Genomic DNA, 20,804 nt, shown 5'->3' on the forward strand with positions numbered 1-20,804 from the left:
AGATTGGAAAAAACTAAACATCAGCGAGCTATAGAAAAACATCATGTGCCCTAATACAGATATAACTGCACTCCCAAAAAGGAGGAGACGGATAGGACTGAAAATTTTGAAGGACTGACGGATGAAATTTTTCCAAATTTAATGAAAACCATAAACTCATATTTCCAAGAAGCTCAATGAACCCCAAGCAGAAGAAACAAAGAAAACTACACCAATGCACATCATAATCGTATTGCTTAAAATCAGTGATAAGGAAAAAACGTAAAAGCAGCCCAAAAAAAGACACGTGTACAGAAGAAAAATGAGAATTACAGCAGACTTCTCACTGGATTGAATGAAAGCCAGAAGACAACGGAGCAACACCTTTAAAGAGCTGAAAGAAAAATAATGGTTGCCCAGAATTCTATATCCAGTAAACATACATTTCAGAAATGAAAATGAAATAAATACTATTTCAGACATATCAAAGCTAAAATTCATCACCAGCAGCCCAGTATTATAATACATATTAAAGAAAATCCTCCAGACAGAAGGAAAATGACACCAACTATAATTCTGGATATACACAAGGAAATAAAGAGCACTGGAAACGCAAAGTTTGTGAGTAAATACAAAATACACTTTTCCCTAATTTTTAAACATCTTTAAAACATTACTGACCGGTTAAAACAAAAATGTAACAATGCATGTGGGGTTACTAATATATGTAGAAATAAAATGTATATCCACAATAACCTAAAATCTAGGAAAGGTGAAATGAAAGTAAACTATTGTAATGAGCTTATACTATACATGAAGGATAATAATATGATCAGAAGGTAGAGCGCAATAAGTGGAAGATGTCTAATATAAACCCTAAAACAACTTATAAAATAAAGAAAACAAAGAGTACAGATAACATGAAAAGAATATTGACTTATTCCTAACAAGTCAATAAAGGAGATTAAATGGAATTAGAAAATGTAAAATTTTCTGCCTTCTAAAAGAAGGCAGAAAAAAAATACAAAGAGATCACAAATAAGAGAGAGAATGAATAAATAGCACAATGGTACATTTAACCACTTTAATCACAACAACCAGTAATCATTTTAACTGTGAATGCTGTAAAAAAAAATCAAAAGGCAGAGATTTTTGAAACAGGAAAAGATAGAGACTGTCATGAAAAGGTAGAGACTGTCAAATTGTACGGAAAAGAACAACAACACTAAATACATATTCACCTAATGACAGAACTTCAAGATACATAAAACAGAAAATGATAAAATTAAAAGAACTGCACCAATCCACAATTATAGCCACTATTATAGATGTCAATACCCTTCTCTCAATAAATGACAAATGAAGTAGACAGAAAAATCAGTAAAGGAAGACCCGAATAACTCTATCAACCAACATTCTACCTAACATTTTTCCCAAATACAACTGGATCACTGACCAAGATAGACTGTAAGATTGGCCGTAAAGAAAGTCTCAATAAATGTAAAAGAATTCAAATAATAAAAACTATGCTTTCTGGCCACAATGGTATTACATTAGAAACTAACAACAAGCCAAAGCAATCTCGAGAAAAACCAACAAAGCTGGAGGTATCACAATCTCTGAATTCAAAACATACTACAAAACTACAGTAATCACAACAGCGTGGTACTGGTACAAAACACACACACAGCTCAATGGAACAGAACTGAGAGTCCAGAAATAAAACCACACATTTACGGACAGCTAATTTTCGACAAAGGAGCTAAGTACAGACAATAGAGAAAGGAAAGTCTCTTCAATAAACGGTGTTGGCAAAACTGGACAGCCACAGGCAAAAGAATGAAAGTAGACTATTATCTTACACCATACACAAAAATCAACTCAAAATGGATTAAAGAGATGAATGTAAGACATGAAACCATAATACTCCTAGCTGAAAACATAGCCAGTATGCTCTTCAACATTAGTCTTCGCAGTATCTTTTTGAATACCATGTCTCCTCAGGCACTGGAAACAAAGAAAAAAATTAACAAACGGGACTACATCAAACTAAAAGTCTTCCCCATCAACAAAATGAAAAGACAATCCACCAACTAGGAGAAAGTATTTGCAAGTCATATATCCAATAAGGGGTTAATTTCCAAAATATATAAAGAACTCACACAACTCAACAACAACAAAACAAACAATCCAATCAAAAAATGGGCAGAGGATATGAACAGACATTTTTCCAAAGAAGATTTACAGATGGCCAACAGGCACATGAAAAGATGTTCAGGGGACGGCCCGTTGGCACAGCGGTTAAGTTCACACCTTCCACTTTGGCAACCTGGGGTCTCCAGTTCAGATCCCGGGGGCAGACCTACACAATGCTTCTCAAGCCATGCTCTGGCAGGCATCCCACATAAAATAGAGGAAGATGGGCACGGATGTTAGCTCAGGGCCAGTCTTCCTCGGCAAAAAAAGGAGGATTGGCAGCAGAAGTTAGCTCAGGGCTAATCTTCTCCAAAAAGGAAAGAAAAGAAAAGATGCTCAACATCACTGATAATTAGAGAAATGCAAACCAAAGCTACAATGAGATATCACCTCACATCCATTGGAATGGCTATTACTAAAATGACATGAAATAACAAGAGTTGCAGAGGATGTGGAGAAAAGGGGAGCCTCATATACTGCTCGTGGGAATGCAAACTGCTACAGCCGCTACGGAAAACAGTATGGGGATTTCTCAAAATATTAAGAATAGAACTACCATACAATCCAGCTATTCCACTTCGGGGTAGATATCCAAAGAAGACGAAAACACTAATTTGAAAAGATACATGTACCCCTATGTTCATTGCAGCATTATTCACAATAGCCACAACCGGGAAGCAACCTAAGTGCCCATCAACAGATGATGGATAAAGATGTGGTATACGCACACAATGGAATACGACCCAGCCATAAAAAAGACGAAATTGTGCCATTTGAGACAACACGGATGGACCTTGAGGGTATTATGCTAAGTGAAATGTTAGACAGAGAAGGACAAATACTGTATGATTTCACTCATGTGGAATATAAACAAACAAACACACAAACACACAGAAACAGAGAACAGATTGGTGGTTACCAAAGGGGAAGAGGGTGGGGGAAGGCCAAAAGGGGTAAAGGGGCACATATATATGGTGACAGACGGAAACTAGACTTTTGGTGGTGGACATGATGTAACTTATACAGAAGCTGAAATATAATGATGTACACCTGAAATTTACACAATATTAAAAACCAACGTGACCTCAATTACAAAAATTTTCAAACTCAGAGAAAACAGTATTTGAAAGAGAACTGAGGGGCTGGCCCCGTGGCCGAGTGGTTAAGATCACGCGCTCCGCTGCAGGCGGCCCAGTGTTTCGTTGGTTTGAATCCTGGGCGCGGACTGGGCACTGCTCATCAAACCACGCTGAGGCAGCGTCCCACACGCCACAACTAGAAGGACCCACAACGAAGAATATACAACTATGTACCAGGGGGCTTTGGGGAGAAAAAGGAAAAAAATAAAATCTTAAAAAAGATAACTGAAAAATCCGCATATATATGGAATCTAAACGTATTTCTAAATAACTCACGCATCAAAGAAGAAATCCCAGAAGAAATTTTAAAATATTTTGAATAGAATGGAAATGAAAGCATGACATATCAAAATTTGTGGGGTATACCCAGGCAGTTCTTAGAGGAAAATTTATAGCATTAAAAACTCAGAAGAGAAGAGAAGAAAATTCTCAAAACTATGGTTAAAGCTTAAGAAGCCAGAAAAAGAAGAGCAAAGTAAACCCAAATAAGTAGGAAAAAAGTAAATGAAAGGAAGAAATCAATAAAAATAAAAAACAACCAAAAATGACAAAAAGAGAGAAAACCAATTAAACCAAAAACGATTTGTCTGAGATCAATAAAACTGACAAATCTCAAGCAAGTCCAATAAGGATAAAAAAGAGAAAAGACACAAATAAATAATATCAGGAAAGAGAGAGAAGACATCACTACAGAACCTTCAAACATTAAAAGTGATATGGGAATAGAGTAGACAATTTTACGCCAACAAACTAATGACTTAGATTGAATAGACAAATTCCTTGAAAGACACAAACTAGCCAAGTTGACTCAAGAAGTAATAGAGACAGGACTTCCAGAATGGTGGTATAAGGAGCTCGGCAGAACATTTCCCCATGAAACGATCATTTAAATGATCAAAATTGGAGCCAGCCTGTGGCACAGTGGTTAAGTTCGCACATTGCACTTTGGCGGCCCGGGGTTCGCCGCTTCGGATCCTGGGTGTGGACATGGCACCACTTGGCAAGCCATGCTGTGGTAGGCATCCCACACATAAAGTAGAGCAAGATGGGCACAGACGTTAGCTCAGGGCCAGTCTTCCTCAGCAAAAAAAGAGGAGGATTGGCAGCAGATGTTAGCTCAGGGCTAATCTTCCTCAAAAAAAAAATGGTAAAAATTATTATTATTTTTAAATTTAAATTTTCTGGAAATTGTCCTAATGGCATACAGCAAATTAAAAAACATTTACTCAGGAAAATCTAGTAAATCTGGGTAAGAACAGCAAGTCTGTGCCATTTGAGCCATGTCCCACTCCTACCTCCACCCCTCCTACAAGTCGGAGTGATCCAGCTTTACAAGAAAATGAGACCCTCTCTCTCCTCTTAGCTCGCAGTCTAGGGTGAGAGTTTCTCCCTGGGAGAGCAGGCTGCTGCAGTCTCTAACGTTCTCAGCTTCATGTTGCAGAAGTTCTATTCCAGGCAAATGTAGCCAAGAGGACTGGGGCTCTGTTACCCCAAGTAGCCCCTACTTGGAAGGTGGACCTCTACCACAGGTAGGAGCAGGTTGAAAACACTGGGCCCTGAGCACCCACACCCCAGCTTGCTGACAGGATGCAGGTTCCATACCAGGAAGTATGTCACGGGCTGAAGTGTGTTCCTGAAAAATTCGTATGTTGAAGTCCTAACTCCCAGTACCTCATAATGTGATTGTATTTGGAGAAAAGGTCTTTAATGAGGTCATTAGGATGGGCTCTAATCCAATATGACTGGCGTCCAAACAAGAAGAAGAAATTTGGACAAAGACTCGTCTAAAGGGAAGACCTCGTGAAGACACAGGGAGAAGACAGTAACCTACAAACCACGGAGAGAGGCCTCAGAAGAAACAGCTCTGCCCACAACTTGATCTTGGACTCCTCACCTCCAGAACTGTGAAAAAATTAATTTCCGTAGTTTAAGCCCCCCAGTCTGTGGTAATTTGTTAAGGCAGCCCTAGCAAACTAATACAGATTTTGGTACCAGGATGTAGGGTGCTGCTGTAACAGATACTTAAAATTGTGGAAGTGGCTTTAGAACTGGGGAATGGGTAGAGGCTGGAAGAGTTCTGAGGTGCAAGTTAGAAAAAGAAACCAAAATTGAAGATTTGAAAGTTCTCAACCTATCTACATTACAAAAAAATGAGAAAATCTGTTCTGGAGAGAACATCAAGGGTGTGGCTGGACAATCACTCACTAAAGGAGCCCAACAATAAATCTGAACCGAAAGATGGACAAACCCGAAAACTTAAACACAGACTGATGGAGATTATGCAATCTGAGGAGCAGAGAGAAAAAAGAATGAGGAAAAATGAACAGAGCCTTAGAGAATTGTGGAACACCATTAGGCACACCAACCTATGTGTAATGGAAGTAACAGAAGGAGAGGAGAGAGAGAAAAGAGCAGAAAAATATTGACTATGTAGTGATCGAAAACTTCCCAAATATGATAAAAACAATATATATCCCTGAAGCTCAACAAACTCTAAGTCGGAGAAATGAAAGGAGGGCTACACCAAGACGCATCATGGTCAGATGTTGAAAGCTGAAAGTATATATCCAAAGGAATTCAAAGCAGGGACTCAAACAGATATTTTTATGCCAATGTTCATTGAAGCATTATTCACTAAAACCAAAAGGTGAAAACAATCCAAGTGTCCATCCACAGATGAAAGGATAAGCAAAACGTAGTGTATATGTACAAAGGTATATTATTCAATGATAAAAAGGAATAAAGATCTGATACATGACACAACATGGATGAACACTGAAAACATTATGCTAAATGAAATAAGCCATGCAAATGGACAAATACTGTATGAATCCACTGATATGAAGTATCTAGAATAGGCAAATTCATAGAAATAGAAAGTAGATTAGACATAACCAGGGGTTAGAGAGAGGGTAGGGTGGAGACTTATTGCTTAACAATTACAGACTTTCTGTTGGGGGTGATGAAAAAGTTTTGAAAACAGTGGTGAAGGTTGCACAACATTTTGAATGGAATTAGTGCTACTGAATTGTACACTTAAAAATGGTTAAAATGACAAATTTTATGTTGAATATATTTTACCACAATTTTAAAAAATCAATAATGTAATATATCGAAACCCACTGAATTGTACACTTGTAATGGGTGAGTGGTATGGTATGTAAATTATATCTCAATAAAGCTGTTTTTTACCCTTAATAAAAAGATATAAAGAACATAACTAGCTTTATGCCTACTAAGGAAATTGATTTCCACTTCAGGCCTAGATGACTTTATGGCTGAATTCTACTAAACATTTTTTTTCGAACTTTACAGAAGTATAATTGACAATAAAAATTGCATGTACTTAAGGTGTACAATGCAAACCGTTGATATACACATACATTGTGAAATGATTATTACAGTCAAGTTAACTAACACATCCATCACAGTTACTTTTTTGTTGTGTGTGGTGAGAACACTTCAGATCTACTGTCTTGGGGCTGGCCCAGTGGCATAGCAGTTAAGTTTGCGTGCTCTGCTTTAGCGGCCCAGGGTTCACCGGTTCGGATCCTGGGCACGGACATGGGAACCACTTATCAAGCCATGCTGTGGCAGGCGTCCCACATGTAAAGTAGAGGAAGATGGGCACATATGTTAGCTAAGGGCCAATCTTCCTCAGCAAAAAGAGGAAGATTGGTGGCAGATGCTAGCTCAGAGCTAATCTTCCTCAAACAAAACTACTCTCTTAAAAAATTTCAAGTATACAATACAGTATCATTAACTATAATCACTATGCTGTACAATAGGACCCAAAGGTTATTTGTCTTATAACTACAAGTTTGTACCCTTTGACAAGCATTTCCCTATTCCCCCCCCACCTTCTTCCAAACATCCCAGGAGGGAGTATACCAGTTCTACGCAAAATCTTCCAGACTCTTAAAGAGGAAGGAATACTGTCCAACTCACTTTATGTAGCCAACATTATCCTGATACCAAAACCAGATAAAGACATTACAAGAAAAAAGAACTATAAACCAATATCCCTCATGAAAATAGATGGAAAAATTCTTCACAATTTTTGAACAAACAACTTATCATGAATTGAGTGAAAAAACAAAATATATCATGACCAAGTGGGGTTTAACCCAGGAATGCAAAGTTGACTTAATGTTAAAATCAATTAATATAGTTCACCATGTCAACAAACTAAAGAAAAAATAATCATTTTAATATATATATAAAAACATTCGATGCACAAAGATTCATTCAGTACAATAACTCTCAACAAACAAGGAATAAAAGGGAATTCTTTCCACCTGATAAAGAGTATCTACAAAAACCCTACAGTTGACATTATATTTCAGGATGCAAGACTGAATGCTTTTACCCTAAGATCTGGAATGAAGCAACAATGTTTACCTACCACTTCTATTGGAGGTCCTAGACAGTACCGTAAGGCAAAAGAAAAAATCAAACATGCAGATTGGAAAAGAAGTAAAACTGTCTTTATTTTCAAGTGCATAATTGTCTAAGAAAACCCTGAGGAATCTACAAATAAAAGCTACTAGAACTTTTAAGTGAGTCTAGCAACATTGCAGATACGAGGTCAATATGCAAAAATTAGTTACATTTCTATGTCTAGCAAGAAATGGTCAAACTGAAATTTAAAGTACCATTTTCAATAACGTAAACATGGATTTTCTAGGAATAAATTTGAGAAAAGATATTCAGGACTATACACTGAGAAGTGTAAAACATTGCTGACAGAAATCCAAGATTACCTTAATAAATGGAGAGAGATACTGGTTCATGGATCGGAAGACTCAGTTGTCATTTTTCCTCAAATTGACCTGTAGATTTGAGAGAATCTCAATGAAAATCTCAATAGGTTCTTTTGAAGAAATACATTAGTCAACCCTAAAATGAATATGGAACTACAAAGGATATAGAATAGCCAAAACAACTTGGAAATAGAAGAGCAAAGTAGAAGGACTAAAACTACTTGATTCCAAGCTTATCATAAAGAGACAGTAATCCAGACAACGTGGTATTGGAATAGTCACAGGCCAGCGGAACACCATAGAGAGTTCAGAAGTAGACTCACAAATTTATGGACAATAGATTTTTAAAGTAACAGTTTTATTAAGATATAATTCACATACAATACAATTCACGCATTTTAAATGTACGATTAAATGGTTTTTCGTATATTCAGAGAGTTGCGCAACCATCATTACTATTTAATTTTAGAAAATTTAGGTCACCCACAAAAGAAACCCTGTATCAATTAGCAGTCACTCCCCATTTCCTCCTGAATCCTCCTACCCTGGCCCTAGGCAGCCACCAATCTACTTTCTGTTTCAATGGACTCGCCTATTCTAGACATTTCACATAAATGGTATCATACAATATGTGGTCTTTTGTGACTGGATTCTTCACTTAGTTTAATGCTTTCAATGTTGTAGCATGTATCATTTCTTTTCCTTGCTTAGTAATATTTCATTGTATGGATATACCACCTTTTGGTTATTTATTCATGAGTTGATGGACATTTGCTTCCCCTTTGGGGCTTTTACAAATCATTCTGCTATGAGCATTTGTTTACAAGTTTTTGCGAGGACATACGTTTTCAGTTATCTTGGTTATATACTTGGGAGTGAAATTGCTGGGTAACTTTATGCTTAACCTTTTGAAGAACTGCCAGACTTTGGAAAATATCCCAAGCAGTTGCACTATTTTACATTCCCAACAGCATGAATGTTCCAATTTTTCTACACCCTAGCCAACACTTACCTGTCTTTGGTGATTATGGCCATCCAAGCAGATGTGAAGTGGTATCTCATTTGGTTTTAATTTGCATTTCCCTATTAGTTAATTATGTTGAGTATTTTTTCATGTGTTTATTGGCCATTTGTATATCTTCTTTGGAGAAATGTCTATTCAAATCTGAGAAACCATTGCCTAATCCAAGGTCACAAAGATTTAAATCTACGTAGTCTTGTAAGAGTTTATAGGTTTAGCTCTTGCATTTAGCTCTTTGATCCATTTGAGTAAATTTTTGTATATGGTATGAGATAGCTGTACAACTTCATTCTTTTTATGTGGCTATCCTGTGGACAAATGATTTTTGACAAAGAAGCCAAGAGAATTCAAAGAGGAAATGATCATCTTTTCAATAAATGGTGATAGGAAATTGGAGAGCCATATACGCAAAAAAAAGTCTTAATCGTTGTTTCACACCATATGGAAATATTAGTTCAAAATGGATCATAATAAGTGTCTAAATATAAGAGCCAAAATTATAAATTTTCTAGAAGAAAATATAGGAGAAAATCTTAGTGATGTTGGGTTAAGCAAAAATTTCTTAAATAAAGCATAAACTAAAATAAAAGGCATAAACTATAAAAGAAAAGTCAATAAATTTGACTTCATGAAAATTAAAAATTTTTGTTCCTTAAAAGACACATAAGAAAATAGACGATCCAGCCACAGATTGAGAGAAAGTGTTTTCAAAACACGTATCTGACAAAGTAACTGTATCTAGAATAGACATAAAATTCTTACAACTCAATAATAATAAGAGAATCCAGTTTATCACATGGGCAAAAGATTTGATCAGATGTTTAAACTAACTATTTTGGAAAACATTTTGGCAGGTTCTTAAACAGTCAAGACTTCACCTTCCAGTTGATTCAGTACTCCCACTCCTAGAGAAATGTGAACATACATGCACATGAAAACTTGTACAAGATTCTTTATAGCAGCTTTATTTGTAATAGCCCCAAACCGCAAGCAACTCAAAAGCCCATCAGCGGGGGAACAGATAAACAAATTGCGTTATATCTATATAATGGGTGCTACTTAGCAATAAAAGAAATGACAGCTGATACAACAACATGGATGAATCTCTAAACAGTGATGCTGAGAGAAAGAAGTGTTAGAAAATGCAAACAAATCTATTGTGACAAAATAATCAGAGGTCTCCTGGGGATGGGGCACAGAGGGAAGAGACAGGGATAGACTACAAAGGAGCAAGAGAAGTTTTGTGTGTGATGGATATGTTCCTTATTTTGATCGTGGTTATAGTTTGAGTAGTATATAACAAGACAAAACTTATCAAATTGTACACTTTAGGTATGTGCAGTTCATTGTACATCACATATCTTAAAACATCGGAAAGAAACAATATATGGTACTTTAATGTGTTTTCACATATAAATGAATTTATCCGTTTTCTTGTTGATGAGTGTCTAGGTTGTTCTCAGTTTTCAATTTAGAAAGAGCGCTGCAGTTAATATTCTTATATGTCTCTCTGTGTACGTACATGTGAGGGTTTCCAAAGTAGGCCCCCAGAGTAGAGTTGCTGGGTCATAGCTATGCACATCTGCCACTTTACGGGATCTTCCCAAATTGTTCTTCAGGGTCATTCCCTTTTATACCACACACCATTAGCAGTGTACGCAATTTAAGCTTGTTCCACTCTTTCCAATATCATGGATCTAAAGTAATAAATTGTTTTAATTTGTACTTCTTTAATTATTAGAAAAGTTGGGCACTTCCTTGTAAATGCTAGTCATTTGAATTTCTGGATACTGACTAAAATTTGGTGGGAGGAATAATGGAGGAACCACCTGAATTTTCTCCCAAATGTAGCCAATTACTTTAATATCATTTGCTGAAAAATTATCATTTTCCACTGATTTGAAATGCCACCTCTAATATGTACTTATTTCTCCCGTGTGCTTTTTTTTTTTTCCTGGAGTTTTAATTCTGTTCTAGAAATAAATCTGAGTAACTAAGGGCATTCAGTAAATGACCTGATCTGCTTATCCTTTCCTACATTGGTAATTTACTCTTGCAATTTTTGTAATTCTAGATGATGTTGATGAGGAGGAAAAAAATTTTTTCCTTTACTTTCTCAGGTTCAATAACTGGGGTCTTGCAAATTGAACTGACAAAAGACAGATTAACAGGAGAAAAAGGTTTATTTCATATGCATATGGTGGAGGGGCCTCAGAAATGACATGAAAATCCTAAAGAGGCAGACTGTTACCATTTTCACAAAGGGAAATAAATTTGTGAAGAAATGACAAGACAAAGGAAAAGAGGTTTGAGCTTCTAAGGGTGGTAAATTGTGAGGAGGTAAATATAGGGGGAAACTAAGGAAAGATAAAGGTTATTTATTAAAATTTGTTTGTGCAGGCTCATGTTGGTGCCGATTTTCTGTCTTCTTCATAGCCATAAAACTCCCTTAGGAGAAGAGACTTATGGCAGCCCTCAGCTTTTAGAAGTTTCTGCTCTTAGTCAGATAAAGAATCTCCAAGAAGGCTTCTTTCTGTATCTGTTGATTCTCAATGGCCTTACCTCAAAATAATCCATATGGCATATTTTGGGTGGTGCATTCTAATCCCCTTCAATAAACTGCCAATTACTCTATTTCTTTTTTAACATTCCTGGATACTCCTACATGTTTATGAATTTTAGAATTAGTTTTTAAGATTAAAAGAATTTCCAGAACTAAAAGAAACAACTGGGTTCAAGCAGAACAAGAATTAATAACCTGGGACTGAATAAGCTGAGAAGGATAGTTACAATTTTTACGACTTCTTGTTTGAAACATTTCTGGTTCTTTGGTGTTTTGTTTTTCCAGATTTAAGGAAACTTTTTCTCTTAAGCTACCTATGATTTACAATTGGTAAAGTATACCTTTGTAAACAAAGAGGAAACATTTACTTTTTCTCCCTGTATGATCCCTCCAGAATTTAGAAACTCAAGTGTTCTTTTCATGGCAATACAGTAAGTTACTTGCATAATTTCAATAAGAATCTGTTCTCCTTCTAACAGGGTACAATTGAAAACATTGGCTATGTTACCAAGGCTTTGACTGGAATGTCATAGTTGAGAGAGAGATGCATAGATTCAGACATGACCAGACAGCTGTAAGGAACTGCCTGAAACTTGGCTCGGCTTCCTGGCCTCAGAGGCTTTGAAAGAGTCAAATCTGAGATTCCTTATAAAAAGTTCCAGCAAAGCAGTCTTAAAAGAGCTTATGTGGTCAATCACCATTCTTGCTACACTCATGTAAATAATCAGGCCAAGTTTAATACAAACAAATTAGTTTTACTGTGATTATCTTTGGTAAAAAATGGGGTAATTGTAGAGAGAAAAATTATGTTTGCACCTTTGTAGATATTTAGATTCTAACCCTGTTAATTGTCTTTGAGGTTTTGTTATATACCTGTAAACTGAACTGGATCCTAAATTCTTCTAATTTTCTCAAATATCTGGCTACCACTCTCCAACCGAATGTTTCCTATTGCCTCCCATCCTTCTGATTTGGAATCACTGAGACCAAAGACTGTCCTTGAATCTCCTTGGAAAGGAATATACTAGGTCTTCCTCCCGACCCAGATGGCAGCCAAACCTCCAGGACTTAAACCTTGGCTACACATCTCACAGTGGAAGAAAGCTCCTCCTGACCTCTGGTCCTTTACAAACACTGAAGACCTCTGAATCAAACTGATGAGCAGGAGAAGCAGCTGACATTGACGTAGACTGCTTCCACCCAAGACACCAGATCAAGATTTCCCATTTTAACTAAACATGAAACACTGTCTTCCTCTCTTTCTTTCCTTTACTCTGGCATTGGCCTGGCAAGATAATGCCACCATCATATCTCCCAAGCCATTACTAAGGGAGAGCAACCTTTCAGACAGCTGGATTCATCATCAAAAACTCCAATCTGTTCATGATGCTGGAACCCATGAACAATGCCACCTGAGCAGTAATGGTTTACGCCCCAACAGGATTTAATTTCATCGGTGGTGGTGATCATTCTCCTTGGACCTATAAATGCTTAGATGGCTAACACATAACTGGGCAATGCCCCTTAGGTTATCTAACTGTGCCACTCAACTGTTCTCAAATAGGCTAAGACACTTCATTGGTCAACTCCCCTAATCATCCAATTCGAAAAGACCTGCCAGGAGGCCTTCATGATTCAGGATGTGCTTCTTTCGGCAGGTCCCTACTTCCTTTGTTAGGAGTGAGTACAAATGAGGCTGTGATCAGAAATCCCTCCTTAACTCTTGAAAGTATTGCAGAATTCGCTGCTAAAGCAATAGCTGCCCAATGAAAATCTCTAGACTCTCAGCTCAAAGTAGTTCTTGATAATATGACAGCCCTTGATCATTTGTTAGCTGAGCAAGGATGTGTCTGTGCTGTGGCCACCACCCGCTGCACCTGGATTAACACTTCTGGGGAAGCTGAAATTTAGTTACATAAAATCACTGAGTGCGCCACTTGGCTTAAAAAGGTGACTCCTTCAACAGAGTATTTCTTTCACTTATTGGATTTTGATTGGTTTGGGTCTTGGGGACCATGGCTCTGAAGTGCACTCCAGACATGGGAATTATCCTACCAGTAACAGTCATAGTAATCTCCCTGATGCACTGTATTCTCTCAAAAGCTTTAAATGCGTGTTTGCAGCTGCTAACCATCAAGCAAATGAATGTGAAGTCGTGACCTGTGAATACCACAGGATTCGGCAGAAAACCTCATGACCTGTGACTATAACACGGAGAAACAGTAAAAGCTGTGAGACCAACAGAGCGGTAGCTGAGAGTGGCACTAATGCCTTAAATTTTGATCACATCTTTCAAGTTATGCTAAGAGTCTCATGCAAAGGGGGAGAACTGTTAAAAAAGAAAAAACAGGAACAAAATGGTGTCACTTGTGCTAAGTCCCACATCAATAAATCAAGACTTAATTGCACTTTCAGTCTCTCACAGGAATGTGACCTTTAACTAGTCAATCTGGAATTACCTGGTCGGCATGAGTGAGTAATCTGCCTCATAGATCCCCACACTACTCTTCCCCAAAGGAAGGTGATCTTGCCCGAATCTGCTCTTTGCTAGAAACTTCCTTTATTCCGTCCCTTCTGCCCCTAACAACCTTCCACTTTGCATAGCTCCTTGGACCTCCCTTCTATTTGCTAGCTGGGATGCTGCTCAATTCATGAATTGTTGAATAGAGCCAATTCGATCTTCAAATTTACTCAGTTGGCTTTTGCTTTAAACACCTTAGCATCATCATCCTCTGAAAATAATGCTAATTTTGTCTTTTTTCTATTACTATATTTCTTTCTTTCTCTTATCTGGGGGACAAAGAGATTAATTAGAACACTAAGGTTCCTTAGAGGATGTAAGACTTCGGTGAATCTTGCAGGAATAGCAGCATTTGGACTGGCTAAGAGGGGAGGATGACAGAAATATAGCCACGCATTGCTCAATGATGGGGATACATTCTGAGAAATGTGTTAGGCAGTTTCATCATTGAGCGTACTTACACAATTCATCATAGAGTGTACTCACACAAACCTAGATGGTATAGACTACTACACACCTAGGCTATATGGTACTAATCTTACGGGACCACCCTCCTATATGCCCTCCGTCCTTGACCCAAACGCTGTTATGCTGTGCATGTCTCTAGATAAAATTGAGCTGTCCTACTCCCAACTAACGGAAGTCAGTTGATAGAACCGCTGGTGGCACCTGGAACTCTACATATTACATCACAGAAAAACTCAGACTAGTAGTGTCTTGGAACATGTTTTGTTCATAGTAAGTGTGAAAATAAAGGAAAACCTCTTTTAAAATGGAGTCATGAAACCCTGAAGGGGGACCTCTCACGTACATACCACTCACTGCTGCCTGCCTAACTGGCAGGAAGATGGACGATAAGAATTATTTTAACCAGGCCTATTTGTATAAAATTCTCTCAGTCCCAACTTCTTATCCGTGATGATAAGAATGTAACTTTTCTGCTGGTGCAACGGAGGACATCTTCACCTAGGAATTTCATCTCCTGCTTTTAAGAAAAGGAAGGAAGATCCGTCCCTGCCGCAGCGACAACGCATTGTCACAACCTTACACTCTTGTTCTTCTCCAATGAACTTTTATTCTAAATAACCCTCCTTAATTTCCTCCTAACACCTAATAAAAACTAACTTTCCCCTTGTCTCTTCCAACTTGCCTATGGTTCACCATAGTTTGCACGTCCAGAATTGCAATTCCTCGGCTATTCCCAAATAAACTCATTTTTTGAGCTTGCCCCCCAGACAGCTTCATTTAGGTTGACATAACAGCTAAAGATAGTTTTAGTCTCTATTAACATCACAACCAAATACTTAAATCACAACCAAGTACTTAAAAGCCTGACATAATTGTAGACTCATAAGTGAAATGTCACATTATCATTTTCAATAAATCAGCATCAATTTAACATTTCGGAGAGCCCCCCAAATTCTCAGCACTCAAATCCAAGACAAGAAAGATAAAAAACAGTACGACTGCATTCTGGTTATCCTATGAATTAAAGTGGAGTGAGTGTGAGTGAGTGTGTGTGTGTGTGTGTGTGTGTGTGTGTGTTTTAAAGCCTTTTGTTCACCAGCTTCTTTCCCTATCTTACACTGTACTCCCTAAGGACTGTGTATATCATTTAACTTTCTCCATTGAACGATAAACTTCAGAAGGTCTGGCCATTTTGGTTCTACGGGGTTTCTATCTCTTGCGCTTTCCCAGATCATACCATGTATTTAATATGCATTGACCCACCTGTGCAGAAAAGGGACCGTCTAGTCTCATGCTTAAATCAGTACTATGTCACTATCCATCGATCAATAAGTTGTGCATTCTCGGTGACAACTGAATGTTTTCTCTTTCAGCTGAAGTTTAAAGGAGGAGGGGAGTCGACTCCAAAACTGCACACTGGTGTAGCCCCAAACGGAAATACAGCGAAAGCTCGAGCGACCTCTCCCAGCGCAAACGAGTCCACCCCAGCTTCAGGAAACGAAGGAGTATGTGGGGTTGCGGATGACTGGCTTTGGGGCTCATTCTTTTCACTACAGCGCCCCAGGAGCGGAAGGCAAGCCCAGGCTCCAGGGACCACGCAGTCCCGCTGGGGCTGAGAGCGTCTCCCCCAGGGTGTCCCGGACGCCCGGCAGGAAAGAGCGCCGCCGGGCCGCCGACACCTGAGCGCGCGCCCGGTGGGGCGGGCCGGGAGCCCTCTCTCCCTTCCGCCTGCGACGCGCGTTGTCGGTCGAGCCGGTGTATGTGCGGTAATAACACGTCTGCCCCGCTTCCCGCCATCATCCCCGCCGCCCGGAAGGCCACTGCTGCGGTGAGTGGCGGCAGCCGGGGCTCGGAGGGGACCCTCGGCCCGCTGCTCACCACTGCCCTTCGCGCAGGGTTGGCGTCGCTGACCGCCTGGCGGCCGGTGGGTGGGTTCCCTCCGCCGGGTCCGGGGTGGGCTGGGTGGGGTGGGGTGGGGTGGGGTGGGGTGGTCGGTGTCGGGAGGGCTCCGGGGCTGCGGCCGGGCCGGAGGATCAGCGCGCCCGCCCCCGTCAGCCCCGAGCCCTCTGCATTGCGGAGCGAGTCCCCAGCTTGTAGGGACCGGCGTTAGCGGCCAGGCACCCTAACTCGAGGTGGCTCCGTTGCTCGTTTCTCTCTTGTTTGTGGGTGAGGGAAGTCTGAAGTCCTCAAGAAAATGACTTTATTTTCTTACCTTGCACTCGTGTCCTGAATTAAAGAAGTTTGAAGATTGGCAACTTATGACATCACAGGGTGCTGTTTTTTAGAAAACCGTGTACGAGGAGCTCAAATGTCTTTTTAACCCCGGAAGCTCCTTTTTGTGATGGAAAAAGTCTACAGTTTACATGAGACTTGCATGGTTTGACTTGAAACAAACTATTTTTCCTAGAATGTTATTTGCACTTAAGAATGTCTAACTGGGACCTCTTTAAGTGCTAAGGCCGCACATTAATTATCTTCGGAACTACAGTGAGAGAAATTAAGTATTTTTCCCACTGAAGAGAGCTCTATGGAGTTTGATTTGCTGAAGGTAGTGTTCTGAAATTCTGGCATCCAGAATTGACCAACGCTAGTGTGTATCAATTCTGTGTGGGTTTATTTGGGCATTGTTTATTAATTTTTTCTCTTGTAGGTGATTTTCCTTCATGGATTGGGAGATACAGGGTAGGTACCATTATTTTTAATAACAGTAATGAAATGGGGTCATGCAACTCTACTTACATGATCAAAGGTTTAATGTTAATGAACTCTAGGATTGTATGAAAAAAGATTGCTAGTGATATTTCTTACAGTCCAGTAATATGATAGAATCTTTTCTTTTTTAAAAACCTCCAGAATTTCCTCTCATCATCGTGAATTCGTCATTTTTCAACTCCTGTTTCTGGAACGTATTAAAATTGCAAACGCCTCCTTGAGTTGCTGTGGGCATTGGATACCAGAGATGGGTGGAATGTTTGTAGAGAGTGTGCAACTGAGAGCTTTCCGGAGGAGTTAAAATTTCAGGGCAAGTTGAGGAGAACAACTGGTTGATTTTGATAAGAGCAATAATCGCAATGTGAGGTATACGGCATTCTGAATGAAAGCTTAATTATGCCCTTAAGAGAAAAAATCAGTTCAAGGGTCGGGGAGGCAACTCAAAGATTTATTTGGCAGTTTATCAAACACATTTTGTTGTGCTAACTTGAGATGTACAATTTATCTTTCAGTCAGGCTTTTCCTATATTGTGAAGTGTTTGTTTTTAATTTAAATTGTGATTATCTGTTTGAAACTTAGGTAAAACTGTAACAAAATTGCAGAATTAGAGGAAAACTGAAGATAAACAAATTTTGAGTAGGTGGTCAAATAAACTATTAAATAAACTATTAAATCTTCTTTATAAGGGTGTGTTGGGCTAGATTAATTCTTCAAAGTGATTCCTGATATTCTTTTATGCCCTTTAAGTAGAGGTACATGACAACACGGAAAAGATTGTAGGACTCTTTCTGGCAATGAGGTAGTCCTATGAAAATGATAGACTTATATTTTACTATTTATTTTCCTGAACAGGTTTAGAGAAGCTCTCTTTTATAATCAAACCCTTCTTGATACTGAGAGCCGGGGAGGAACTTGCTACCCTGTCACTTGCCCAATAAAGAGAGCTTCTAGGCCTGAAGAATCAGTCCAAGAAAAAAAACTTCAGTGTAGAAAGCTTCTCTGTGGGCCCCCATTTTGACATATTCTGTAGACTGAAGTTAAGAGTGAAAATGAACAATGTGAGATTAAAAATACCAAGAGCATCCAGGACATCTTGACCGAGAATTAAGTTTACATACAAAATTAGCTGGCCAGCCCCATGGCCGATTGGTTAAGTTCACGTGCTCCGCTCCGGTGACTCAGGGTTCACCGGTTCCGATCCTGGGCGCAGACCTGCACGCTGCTCATCAAGCCATTCTGTGGCAGCATCCCACGTGGAAGAACTAGAATGACTTACAACAATTCAGGCGTGAGGAGGGGAGAAGTCCTAAGGCTCTGACATTCATACCGTGTCCCTGGTTCCATTCTAAGCTAGGAAATGCTAACTCTTATGAGGTTCATGTAGAAGAGTGAGCTTCGGGTCTTTTCTCTCAAAATTCTATGACGAGACTAACCAAAGGTGGGAATTCTAATGAGGGAACTTGGCTGAACTTTAGGCTTTGAACACTGAATCTAGGATATCGCTGAGAGTGTAAGTACATGAAGTGGATTAAGTGACGGAGTGATGGCCATAGTGAAGATTAACTGGGCTCCGAAATAGGAGAGAAATCACTGAACATGAGGCTCAACTTATGTCCTACCTACGGAAAGCCCATTAAGGGAAGATCAATTTTAGAAAATGTTAAAGAACAACCAGGTTTAAATTTAGTACCAATACTGAATACTCATTGATTTTAAAGAAAAATATATATGCATATGCTATAATGCTAGTACCCCATTTTAAATAGAAAAATTACCATACCTGACTCACCTTCTCTTCACTGAAAGAGAAATTACTAATCTTAAAAATGAAACTGTCTAATTGCCATTATATTTACATTTCTCTACATTTTATCGGTGCCAAAACATTTAAAATATATCCTTCTAGAAAATAAATATACTACAGAAGATAAAACTAGTTGAAAACACAACCATGTAACGTTTTAAGGCACTGCATTCCATTAGACAGAACCCAAAGTGAACTGAGTACAAAGACACAATGTGAAGTTTATACGTGAGACTCTTCCCTTCTCTCCGATTTTGGACTCCAGTGTTAATCTACATGAAGTCAGCTCCCTAGCTACACAAAACATAACTTCTCAGGATTTATTTGAATTGTTATAAGCAGGTAATTAAGTAAACTAAAAGAAGTCTAACTGAAAATTCAATGTGCAAGTAAGCCGAGATACACTTGATAAGGATTCCATATGCTAATGGCCTTGGTGCCACGCCAGCTCTTTCCTCTGAAGTTCTCAGATTTCATCAATCTTTGTGGACTGGCAGCTCAGCAGCTCCCTCACCTTCACTGAGCCACAAACACGTCTGGGCCATCTGTGTCCTGAAGACAGGGGAGGACATATCAGCATTTCCCCTTCCCCAGGAATTCAGTTGACATTCTTTAGTAAAATACACAAAAGAACAGATTGCGCTTCATCTATAGGGCAATTTCACATTTCGCAAAGCTGTATGGTGCACAAATCTCATCCATACACATCTGAGGTCGTCAATTCATCATCTCATTATAGCAAGAAAGAACAAACATTCAACAAATATATATTGAGTGCCTAGCATACGAAAGGAAGGACACTGATATGAACCCATTCTTTGCCCTCATATTCTATTAGAAGCCATGTGACATATACGCAAAGGAACTCACACAAGGCCAAATAGGATCACGTGTGTGATACACACCAAGATCTATAGCAGTATAATGAGCAAGAGATCCTACTCCCAAGTAGAATAGCTGGCTAAAATAGTAGAAACGTTATTTCAGCTAAACCTTGAAGAAACTAAAACCGTTTTTGTCTTCTGTTGAAGAAGCAGATAGGAAGAGTTAAACATCTCAAGTAGAAGGAAGGGATTAGGCAAAGCCAAAAACACACACAGTGAGTGTGCAAGGCCGTGAGCAGTCCAGACAGCGACAGCACTGGCTGTCTACTGCACAGCAACTTAAAACAAAGGCAAATGACCAGCCCGGACCAGACCACAGAAGGCTCTGACTTCAAAGCTGGGATTTATCCAGTAGCGTCAGTGGGGAGTCACCAAAACACAGCACCGCTTAAGGAAGGTTAATTTTTCAGTACACAGGACATAGTATAGGTCGAGAAAGCCTCGAGACAGAAAAAGTACATTCTAATAGTTTAACTGATAAAGCCCAGAACTAGAATGATGTCAGTAAGCGGGAGTGCAAGGTGATTTAATAAGTATCTTAAAGTGATCTAGAAAAGTATCTTATAGTGATCTACAGAAGATGAAACAGAAATGAGGAAATTTATGCAAATATAAATTAAAAGGAAAAATCTTCATCAGAAAGCTTATTCGAACAAGTACCTTGTAACCAACGGAGACAGGGGATGGGGTCTTTCTTAAAGAAGAATTCAAAAATCACCCAATTGGGACGGACAGTTTAAGGGCTCATTTTTC

The 20,804-nt window shown here is 38.9% G+C and overlaps 1 protein-coding gene across 1 annotated transcript in view; it reads right to left on the reverse strand.

Moving 5' to 3' along the window:
- Positions 1 to 20,804, reverse strand: part of LOC138922074 (large ribosomal subunit protein uL15m-like) — a 79,079-nt gene that overhangs the window by 23,977 nt on the left and 34,298 nt on the right. Inside the window, 1 exon segment of the mRNA XM_070258902.1 lies at positions 8,078 to 8,146. Within this exon segment, the coding sequence (XP_070115003.1) occupies positions 8,078 to 8,107 (30 nt within the window). The 5' untranslated portion in view covers positions 8,108 to 8,146.

This window comes from Equus caballus, unplaced genomic scaffold (assembly GCF_041296265.1).
Source record: "Equus caballus isolate H_3958 breed thoroughbred unplaced genomic scaffold, TB-T2T haplotype2-0000448, whole genome shotgun sequence".
Classification (NCBI taxonomy): Eukaryota; Metazoa; Chordata; class Mammalia; order Perissodactyla; family Equidae; genus Equus; species Equus caballus.